General features: G+C 41.4%; 1 protein-coding gene across 2 annotated transcripts; it reads left to right on the top strand.

Moving 5' to 3' along the window:
- Positions 1-1454: 1454 nt before the first annotated feature.
- On the top strand, positions 1455-9276 carry DAP3 (death associated protein 3). Of its 2 annotated transcripts, none has more exons than XM_063440156.1 (13): positions 1455-1548; positions 2623-2663; positions 3050-3154; positions 4271-4372; positions 4446-4554; positions 4725-4817; positions 5131-5261; positions 5439-5519; positions 5877-6035; positions 6261-6320; positions 6833-6922; positions 8131-8248; positions 8670-9276. In XM_063440156.1, the coding sequence occupies exons 1-13, from the start codon at positions 1488-1490 to the stop codon at positions 8753-8755; spliced, it is 1236 nt and encodes a 411-aa protein (XP_063296226.1). In that variant the 5' UTR covers positions 1455-1487; the 3' UTR covers positions 8756-9276. The 2 variants fall into 2 exon arrangements, with proteins under 2 accessions (XP_063296226.1, XP_063296227.1); XM_063440157.1 differs by lacking the exon at positions 1455-1548 and adding an exon at positions 1596-1636.
- The last annotated feature ends 2330 nt before the right edge of the window (positions 9277-11606 follow it).

Below are 11606 nucleotides of genomic sequence, written 5' to 3' on the forward strand. Positions count from 1 at the left end.
AATAGATGACGAAGGGCAAGCAATAGCTGAGCTTACTAGCCATATGGTTAAACTAGCGCATGTGCCTACTCAGGTATGGAAAGGGTACAATCCAAGTAGTTGGTTTGGTAGCTGGTATGAGTGGTTTGGAGGGCTTAAGGCAGTGGTAGGTGGAGTCCTACTAATTTTAATGTTGTGTCTACTCCTGCCGTGTCTTATACCCTTAGTAGTTAGGTCTGTGCAAAGCCTGATAGGAACTATAGCAGAGAGGAAGGCTGCTGCACAGATAATGGCCATATATAAGTATAAGGCTTTAGATCAGGGAGAAACTATGCAGGAAGATGAGTGTTGAAAAGATTCACATCATAAGAAAAGTCTGGTCTGGTTCATGGTAACCTGAGGTATATGCAAACCAAGGTTAAGTGATGCCTCAAGTAATTGTGAAATATCAGAGGCATCAAAGGGGGGAATGTGATGTAATTCCAGTAAAATACAAGTTTAGCAGGCTAAGATTGCCACAAGGCATATGTATGTATATGTGTTTGTAGTATCAGTTAGTTAATAACACGTAGCTAAGATACTGTCATCACTGTACTGACCAGGTGCAGGAATGTAAGAACTGGAATTACGCGTCCCTCTCCTTTGTATCAGATGAGCCACGTGGTTAGACCGGATGGATGAGTTTAGACTCTATTCATTAAATAGGTTAAGGGTATGTGTGGGTGTAGTTAATTGTGGGAGGAGCTACAGTGCTATATAAGGAATGTACTCTATGTATTCAGTACTCAGACTTTGCTGTATTTTGGTGACGCTAGTCCCTCTGAGTCCCGATCGGTGATCCAATAAAGAATCTCTTCCTTCCTGAAGAAACCTGTGTCCATCTCTCTGTGCTTGGCTTCCGTCAGTTTCTCCGGTATCAATGGGAAGAGTTATGTGCCTATATAAGGAGCCTGCACTATTGTCCGGGGCTCAGAACTTGCTGTATTTTGGTGACATTAGTCCCTCTGAGTCCCGATCGGTGATCCAATAAAGAATCTCTTCCTTCCTGAAGAAACCTGTGTCCATCTCTCTGTGCTTGGCTTCCGTCAGTTTCTCCGGTATCAGAGATAAGATGTAATTGCCCCCATGCACATCAGCTGCAAATAAAGCTTTTACATATTTTAAACAGATATATTTTCATATACCACACTGTATTTATATGTTACATGAATCATTGAGTAAATAATACATGGAAAGCTAAAATATTACTGTCAAATGGAAATTAAAAATATTTTCTCAGCTAGCAGTGTTTTTTTTACTCAGTAACCCATTTACAAACAAGCCAGTAATAAAGATGGCTGCCCTGGGTTGTCTTCTGTCTGACTGCTATTTAAAATGTCTCCATACAGACATTCCAGCTCCTGGAGTCCATAAAACATTGTACTCCATGTAACCGGCTACACAAAAATGGCGCGGATATTGAATACACCAATATTGCTGCTCCGTCTCTAGTGATTAGTACTCTGTGGATGCAAACTGATGACGCAAAAACACTGGGACCTACAGGCGTGTGTCCAGCAAGGAGAGAAGGTGAATAGTTATATACTGTCAGCCCAGCTGGTCATTCTGCCTCTGCCTGATATCAAGTCCGAGTGCCTTAACTAAATAATGCTCACTGGTATTGGGGTGTCATCTAGAGTCTCCCCATTACATGTTAGGGTGATGATATAAATTGATACTTATTGGGGTATAAGGCAGAGTCTCCCCATTATATGTTAGGGGTGATGATACAAATTGATACCTATTGGGGTATAAGGCAGAGTCTCCCCATTACATGTTAGGGTGATGATATAAATTGATACTAATTGGGGTATAAGGCAGAGTCTCCCCATTATATGTTAGGGGTGATGATACAAATTGATCCTTATTGGGGTACAAGGCAGAGTCTCCCCATTCTATGTTAGGGTGATGATACACATTGATACTTATTGGGGTATAAGGCAGAGTCTCCCCATTCTATGTTAGGGTGATGATACACATTGATACTTATTGGGGTATAAGGCAGAGTCTCCCCATTCTATGTTAGGGTGATGATACACATTGATACTTATTGGGGTATAAGGCAGAGTCTCCCCATTCTATGTTAGGGTGATGATACAAATTGTTACTTATTTGGGTATAAGGCCGAGTCTCCCCATTATATGTTAGGGTGATGATACATATTAATGTGTTAGTCCGAGTCCCTACTTATGCTAGGATGCTGTTACTTTCTAAGCTATAAGTCAGGGCTCCATTTTATATGTTGGGGTGCAGATACTCACTGTAGTGTAAAGCATCGTTTTACCAAGTTCTTCGGAAGAAATACAGTCTCATTTATGTTGAGTTAATCATGCTGGGGTGTAAGGCTGGCTATTTACCATGAATCCTGTAATGTATAGTAATATCTCCTTCATGCTACATCGCTCAGGACCAGTACAGTGTATTACAACACTTGTAAGCTTGCACATAAGCCCGTTTTATTGATTATTATGCGGTCAGCTTCCCTGTAAATGTTTTCATTAGAGTTAATCTTGTTTGTCTTATTTTTATACAATGATCATATTCATGATTTGTTTAAATGTCAGATTAGCCATAAAACATTAACTCCCACTTGGCCTTTTCTAGATATGTTGTTCAAACAGTTACACAGATGGACAACTCAACAGGTAAGTTCTAAAGACCTTCAAACATTGCTACGTATGTTTATCAAAATGGCTTTGTTTTGTCAGCTTGGCAGGTTTATTGGATACATGCAAGTAATCTGTGCTGCTGCATCTCAATATTCATCCAGGGACTGTTTAGAGTCCCGGGGGTATGTAGCCTTCAGCACTCTATTAGTTGTGTACTACAACTCCACTGATGCTTTGTAAGAGCATTGTGTGAAATGTAGTTCACAACATCTGGACCCAGCGAATTCCTGCCCCTAGTTTAGACCATAATCGCCTTGCTGTGCATGGAGGCTGATAAATTGTTTCCCACCATCCTTTTTGAAATATATTTTAGTTTTACCTGTTAAATCCATTATCCCAAAGTTTGTTGTATTTTGTTTTAGCTCATTCCTGCTCACCGAGCGCTTGGCAAAGCATGGATCACTTCTGTGTCTCAGCAAGCTGACACTCTCTCCAGAGAAATCTTCAGGACCAAAGAAACCGACCCAGTGAGTCACAGATGGTAGACTGTGCCGAACACACTAACATAAATTCAGACAGTGAGATAAAAATCAGTTGTCTAATGCTCCAGTAGAACAATCTCTTAAAGCGACCCTGACATTTTAATTTTTTTGGTTTTCCTTGCCTTATACCTTTAACGTATATTAATGCTTATGCTCTCCCCTTGCGTCCATTTATATTTATTATCGCGTGCTGGAATGTAAACAGAACCTACTTTTCCTTAGGTATTGTATGGAAGCTAGACGTGTCAGGATTCAGTCACGGGGAGTTCTATAGAAGTATGTTAGATATACTTTATTTTTAGACCCTTTAAAGTGACACTCCACTGCCAAAATTAATTCATTTATTTTAATCACAGTTTAGTAGATATATAAATTTAAATAAAAAAAATAAATAAAAAAATACACACTTCAGATATACACATATCCAAAAATCAGACAATTCCCTTCAGTGGTTAAAAAGTTAGTTGGAAGTCCTTTTTGACCGACTGCAAGCATGGCTTTGCTGCCCAAAACTGTTCCACAGATTCAGTCTGTGCAGCCGGTTGATCTGCTCCTCTATCCTGGAGATAATTGGCTTAAGTAACTGTAGTAAACTCAATTATCTCCAGGTACAGAAAATATCTAAATAATAAGTCACAACTGCAACAAAACACATTAAAATACATAACTAATATTCTATAGAACTGAACCCCCACATTCCCCAGATAGCTTGGATCTGAGCGCTTACTATAGCCGAACAGCGCTCAGATCCCACGAACACAGTCAAATCGCCATGGGATTAAACCATAGCAAGGGCTGATGAGAGACAGAGGAGGGACAAAGCAGCCAGTTCCAACTGGTCTGGCAGTGTCCCTGGGACAACGTCCTGCTGGAGAACAATGGGACAGGAAATGGGGGAGGGGAAGAGGAACACCTTCCCAGGGCTTCAAAGGGGCAGAAAAGGTGTCCCCAAATAATTGTTTCCAAAGGGCAATACCCCTAGGGGCCATAGTCCTGGGGCAAGAGGCTGGCAAACAGGCCCCTACAAAAACCAGTAGTGAGGTCACTTCCGCCACAGAGCCGTATTAATTGGAATTTTGGTCAATGTGTGTTTATTTGCAGGATCTCCATACGGAACAACATGAAGGGCAGTATTACCCCATCTCAGCCCAGGATGTTAAGCTGGTATTCCCACAGAGTCTTCCCAATCGCTACCAGCTGCAGGTAAGCATAATTTCATTGTAGTTCTCTCCATTACAAACAGGCTGATGTTAATCCAATATCTCTCCCCTCCCAGTGTAAGACATTCAATGAATCCTGCCTGATGGTTCGCAAACCTGCGCTAGAACTTATCAACTACCTACGGAATGCCAACTATTCCCATCCAGCTCTCCGTTATGTGTTGTGTATCCTTTCCTTGTACCAGGTACGGCGATGGCACAGCTGAGATGGGTTTGTGCTTGCTTTATTTGGGTGTAGTGTGGGATATGTGCTGCAGAAACTTATAATGTAGGGTATAGATTCAGTTTGTGTCTCTATGCTATGAGGGGATTTTTCCCTAACAGTTTGACACTAGATGGGAAGAAAGGAAGCGGTAAAAGTCTGACCTTGTGCCACGTTCTGCATTACTGCCATAAACAGGGATGGCTGATACTTAATGTTCCAGATGGTAAGTTATGAAAAAACATGGGATGCGTACTGCATGGAGCTGTCAAGCCACTGACAAAGGTGGACATCACAAGTTACTTACGCAAACTGTATGCATCTTGGAGCGAGGATGCCATCCTACTGAGTCAGAGAAGTTATTGTGTGTTTGCTATACTGGAGGCTAGAGCGAGAAGTCAAATTCAATCAAAACATTGTGTTTTTAAGGGGGTAGATGCACCAAGCAACCATGTGTGTGGATTCCTGATATGAAAGGGCGTGCCGAAATTTAAACTTTAGCCAAAAAGTGGTGACTTAATCTTATACTTCTCATTTAGCTCACATTCTAGTAAAGAACTGTAAGGAACTTATGACGTCTTCCTATAACAAGGATCGCTTTGACCAGCCCTTGGAGGCTTCTAACTGGCTGAAGAACTTTAAGGCTTCCAATGAGCCCTTCCTGAAACAGGTGAGGGGGATGGAATAAAAGTTACACCCCAGGCTGGATTTAAAAAACAAACCAAGTAAAAAGTATTTCTATTCATTTATATTTGCGTTTAAACCGTATTGAGAAGATGTCCATTATTACCGTTGTCTTACTCAAGCACTTTAACCACGATCTTATACTCTGTGCTCCCTTTTTCAGATTCAGACACAGCAGAGGTATGTTTGGAGCAAACGAGAGGCTACTGAGGAAGGGAGACCTTTAGGGGAGGTGGTTGATCAGGTAATGGAACATTTTTAAAGTGGTATTTAGGGTTAAAAAAGGGGTCAAGTTTTGAAAATAAGTAAGGAGAATCCTATTGGAGATAAGATAATCTAGACATAAGTAATGGAGTAGCCACTGAGTGGGCACGGGCCTTACTGGAATAAATTAGGGACGGAAGTAGGTTCAGGCATAATCTACAACGAACTAGGGTTTAGTGGGAATTAAGCAGTGAGTGTTTGTTTTGCATAAAACCAAACGCTGAATGATGTGATGCAAGAAAAAAATAACCCTAGTGGCCTGTATACAAATTGTTCATCGTGTATAGATATTGTTTTTATGTGCACAACAATGGAAACCTCCTATTTTTCCTCCTAGGGACTGACCAGAGTAAAAAGTGCCAGCGACGCAGTGGGTGTGGTCTTGAAAGAGCTGAAGAGGCAGAGTGGGGGTGGTGCTTTTCGTCTCTTGGTATCGGTGGATGGTGTGAACGCATTGTGGGGGAGAACCACCATAAAGAAAGAGAATAAGAGTATGGTACGTGATGTTGGGGGGGAAAGGACAAACTGGGTTATGCTGTGCGTGGCCATATAGGCTTTGTTGGTGGCATGATTTGTAGTATGCTGGGTCAGGTATTAGCATAGCAGGATTTTTGAAGGGAAGTTAAGTCTGTGAGATCTGCTGCACTTGGAAATGAAGGAATTCATCTACATTCTATAGCTCATATAAAAATATTGTTTGAAACCCTTTCTCCTGTTGTAGGTGTCTCCGGAGGAGCTAACCCTTATCCATAATCTTAGAAAGATGCTAAAGAATGATTGGGTAAGTGGGACCTGAATATTCACCATTACATGGAGTACTCTGACATTTATGAGGGCACCTTGTAAAAGCTGCATGTGGGTGAATGTGTCACTGTTGGGTTACATTCAGATCTGCCTCCTGGTGGAACATGACTATCTAGGGCAGGGAATCTTCGGCCCTCCAGACTCTGCACTACATTTCCCTTGATGCTTTGCCTGCATTATGGTTGTAAAAGCATTATGGGAAATGTATTTCAGAAAATTTGGAGGGCCAAAGGTTCCCCACCCCTGATCTAGGGCAAGAGGACTTAAGCCTTTTTCTGGTGGTAACATGATTCCCCTGGGCGCACACTCATATACTCACAATCACATCAAACACAAAGACTTCAGAATCTGCATCCACTTTGAACCAAGTTCACTAAGCATCAGGACATATTGAGGTAATTGTCAAACTGGACTCAATTTAAATTTGAAAGTGTGACGAACTGGTGCTCAAGTGTGATATATTTTAACATGATATTTGTGCTTTTGTAGAACGGAGGAGCAATTATCACGAGTGTGACACAAACGGGCTCTCTGTTCCAGCCAAAACGTGTTTATTTGCCACATGAGCTGCTTGGGAAGGTAAGACGATGCAACAACAGAAAACTGGAAATCTGGGCTTTTCTCTATTTTGTTGTATCATACACTGATCAGCCACAACATAAAAAACACCTACCTAATATCATGTAGGTTCCCCTCGTGCTGCCAAAATAGTTGGTGCATTGAGGCATGAACTCCACAAACCCTCTGAACATGTCTTGTGGTATCTGGCACAAAGACATTAGCAGTAGAGCCTTCAAGTCCTGCAAGTTGCGAGGTGGGGCCTCCATAGGTCGGATTTGTTGTTCCAGCACATCCCACAGATGCTCAAAAGGATTGAGATTTGGCGAATTTGGAGTCCAAGGCAACATGTTGAACTGTTTGTCATGTTCCTCAAACCATTCCTGAACATTTTTGCAGTGTGGCAGGGTCCATTATCCTGCTGAAAGAGGTCACTGTAATCACGGAACACAATTACCACGGAGGGGTGTATTTGGTCTGCAACAATCTCAAGGTTAGGTGGCACATCTCAAACTGACATCCACATGAATGCCAGGCCTCAAGGTTTCCCAGCAGAACATTGTCCAGAGGATAACACTCCCTCCCCCAGCCTGCTTTTTTCCCATAGTGTATCCTACTGCCATCTCTTCCCCATGCACCCAGCCAGCCACATGATCCAAAAACAAAATTGAGATTCATTGTTCTGTGGTCCATTCGTGATGCTCACGTGCCCATTGAAGTCCTCTTCGAAGGCGGTGGTCGTGGGTACTCTGACATGTCTACGGCTACACAACCGCATACGCAGCAAACTCTGATGCACTGTGTTCTGACACCTTTATATAATGGGCAGCATTGGGTTTCTCATCAATTTGAGCTATAGTAGCTTTTCTGTATGAATCGGATACCAGATGGGCTAACCCCCATGCATTGGTGAGCCTTGGGTGCCCATGTCCCTGATGCCGGTTCACCGCTTGTCTTTTCTCGCACCACTTTTGGGAGGAACAAACTCCTGCAAACTGGAAAAAAACCCACAAGACTTGCCGTTTTGGAGATGCTTTGACCCAGTTGTCTAGCCTTAACTATTTGGCTCTTCTCAAAGTCACTCAGATCTTTTCGCTTGCCTGTTTTTCGTGATTCCAACAAATGATATTCAAGAAATGACTGTTCAGTGGTTTTAATGCTGTGGCTGATCTGTGTACATGCACTGGTTTAGAAATGTACACATTTACTGATATATCTTTTCCCCATAGGATGGGTTTGAAGCTTTGGATCCTTTTGTTCCTATTCAAGTCCCAAACTACAGTGAGAAGGAGTTTGAGAGCTGTTACCAGTACTATATTGAGAGGAATTGGATCCAGCACGAGAAAGGTGCGATGCTAAAAATAATATTGTTATTCAGAAAGAATATCCGTGGAAAGGGAACAGTATAATGTATTCTTATTTATATTAAAAAAAAAAAGTCACAATTCAAAACATAATGGGATTTTAATATATGTAGACTTGCTGCATGATATTTTCCAGTATATAAAACCAGAGGGGCAAGTCACTGTGAGATTAGGGGAATGTTTTTTACTTTCCAGAGATGAAAAAAAATGAAAAAATTATTATATCCCCCAACCCCCCCCCCCCCCCCCAGACTAGGAGGACTCCCACTATTTCATTTGAATGGACTGTAGCTTGAGCACCCCAAACTAGCTAGCTAAGGTAGAGAACCCATGAATAGAGAAACAACCCTCTCATTGATGGTATTCATGCTAAATAAACAGTGTATGTATTTTGTCTATTTTAGTTCGTACAGAGGAGGGGAAGAAAGAACTTCTTTTTATGAGTAATTCCAGCCCTCGGGAACTGGAAAAGATCTGTGCTTTCCTCTGATACCTTGACCTGAACGTCCTGCAGATCTAATGACTTCTATGCTTCATCCCGTTGGCAAAACCATTATCATCTGATATCATCTGAGCCTGGGCATAAGGAATTGGATGATGTCCTTATCTATTTAGGTGTAATGATTTGAGGAATGCGTGACCTATCTGTAACATGAACCAATCTCAAAAGTCCAGTAAACGGGCTTTACGTTCTACAGATACAAGAGAAACGCTGAACGCAACCAAGAATCCATCACCAGTCCATCCATCAGCAATTAATGGTCACTCTACCAGGGGAAACGTACAGTAAATTTTACTAATTTTCGTTTTATTGGGCTAAATAGACTAAGAATGCAGCCATCTCAGACCGCTCTACAGAGCCTGTCCAATAAAGGTGAATGAACCCCCTTTACTTATCGTTCATCGTTGCTGATATCACTCTGGCAAAGACCTTTTCAGCTTCCCGTACTGTACAGAGCACATCTATGTACTTATTTAATAGTGACTTTACAATTAAAACGTTTTCCTAAATTTTTAGTTTGTTTTATTGTTCAGCTACGAAGTGCTCATATTAAATGGACAGTCTAGGCATCACAGCAGTCCACTATTTTGGTCTCACAGGTGCCTCCTCTTTTGATAAATGTAAAGTAAAAGTTAACATATTTGCTTAGATAATTGGTGATCGCTTTCTGCATTAACTGTTTAATAAAAGCAGGGCATTCATGAGACACCCAGAGGACCTAGATAAGTGTCAAACTGTTTTGACCATTTACCATGGGACAGCACTATGGCCTCTTAGCACCATAACTACTGCAGTGGGCTATAATTGTTTTAGTGTCTAGAGTCTGACTGATCTTTATAGTAAGACATGCAGATATTTTGATACAAGACATATTTACACTTTCATGTAGTGAGCGCCACTACTTGCTCATAGATTACCTTGGTGAGCAGCCAAACACTTGGACAGTGTGAGTACACGAGGTATGCTCATGGAGTTCAAAATGAGTCTTGTGATGTTTCTCAAAAACTGCACAGTTTACAATAGCAAGGTGCAGGGGACATCATTTATGCACCAAAAACACTTGAGAAAATTACGATTTATCAACTATTACTTAACTATAGAAATTCACTTTTAATTCATAAAAATTCACAATTTAGTCTAAAACCCTCAGCTTTATTGATCATTAAAGTGAGAATTTAAGGGGATTTTCAAATTTAACTTCAAAATAGCTGAACTGGAAAAATTCAGCTACTCTGGCCTTCCATTTGAAATTCCTTTTAAATTCTTATTTCAGTAAAGTTTTTGTAACCTAAAAAGCAGTAAACCCTTTAGCTAAATATTCCTCAATACATGTGCCACATTGTATAGTAAATGATCCCTAATAGAAGTTAATTCATGCAATGACATCACAATTATTACCCTAATTAGACCGTAGGCTCCAGTAGTCAACTCCAAGTACAAAGTTCCTATCTCCCCCTCGCACTCTGACACCTGTCTTCAAGACTCTGTTAGACTCTTTCCTATTCCCCGTTCCTTCAAAATGTCATTAAAAACGAGTTTCTTTAGGAAAGCATATCAATTAAACTTAATAGCTTTCCCTCCCCGCACCTTGGTAACCCACCCTGCTTCCACTATGCATCATCCAAAAAAAAAAAAACGAACCCTTCGGTGTAAGCTATTCTAGTAACCCACTTTTCACTCGTACATGAAAAACATCCTCCCCTTAACCATTATGTCACCTATTGGCGGGTCCGCATTAAGCGCAGAGGGATTGTCTTGGGCCACACATCAAATATATAACATAGATAATGTATATAAGTAATATAACTTTAAAAGCCCCTTTCTTAATTTTGATATTTCAGTTGTTCAGTAGATAACTCCCTTATTTGTTATCTTTATGTGGGATTGGCATATTTAAGGATACCAAATTAAGGAGCTATCTACTACATGCACACAGATACACACACAAATATACAATCACAGTCATATATATATATATATATCTCACACACACCTATACACTAACTCACAGGTATGCACACACTTACAGTGATCCCGAAGTTGGGATGACGTCATATACCGTCTTAAGGCTGTGCGGCAAGGGAGCAGTCCAGGCGGAGCACAGTATGTAACCGGGCCACAGATTGGACACCCTTGCTCTATAACAGGGGAAAGCAACCTTTGGCGCTCTAGATGATGTGGACTACATCCCCCATAATGCTCTTACACCCATAATGCTGGCAAAGCATTATTGGAGGTGTAGTCCAAAATATCAGCAGTACCGAAAGTTGCCTATCCCCTGCTCTAGCATGTAAGCTCATTGATCAGGGCTCCCAACACCCTCTGTTCCTGTGCGTCCAACTTCTCTTGTTACAAATACTTGTGTGTTCGTATACCCATTGTACAGCGCTACGGAATTTGTTGGTGCTTGATAAATGACAGTAATAATAATGGAATCTAATGTTTATACTACAACTCCCAGCATCACCAGTCACTGCCACAACAGAAATGATGAACCATATCTCCCGTCATCTGCAGCTTTTTGCACCAAGCACTTTAAAACCACAACTCCCATTATCCACAACCTCAGGTCATTTTGGAGCACAGCTAGTATCAGCCCAGCACTCCAATCATTATTAGTCTCTGGAAAAACATTGTTTCTAGACCACAACTCTTATAATCCACAGTGCTCGGCTCCCAAACCCTGCCCTACCAACTCCTATCATCCCCAGTCCTGCTTTAAAATCCACCCCTATCATACTTCCGCCAACCAATATGGCGGCGGGGACTCCTTCGCGGCGACACTTTGAGCTGCTCGCACAGTACAGGACGCACTTGTCGGGTAATTAATGAGCCTGAC

Source organism: Pelobates fuscus, chromosome 13 (assembly GCF_036172605.1).
Source record: "Pelobates fuscus isolate aPelFus1 chromosome 13, aPelFus1.pri, whole genome shotgun sequence".
Taxonomy (NCBI): domain Eukaryota; kingdom Metazoa; phylum Chordata; class Amphibia; order Anura; family Pelobatidae; genus Pelobates; species Pelobates fuscus.

Coding starts and splice junctions, on each gene's coding strand:
- DAP3 (XM_063440156.1), top strand. CDS start 1,488: ATGCAAACTGATGACGCAAAAACACTGGGACCTACAGGCGTGTGTCCA. Junction 3,155..4,270: donor GGACCAAAGAAACCGACCCA/GTGAGTCACAGA, acceptor GTTTATTTGCAG/GATCTCCATACGGAACAACA. Junction 4,373..4,445: donor CCAATCGCTACCAGCTGCAG/GTAAGCATAATT, acceptor CTCCCCTCCCAG/TGTAAGACATTCAATGAATC.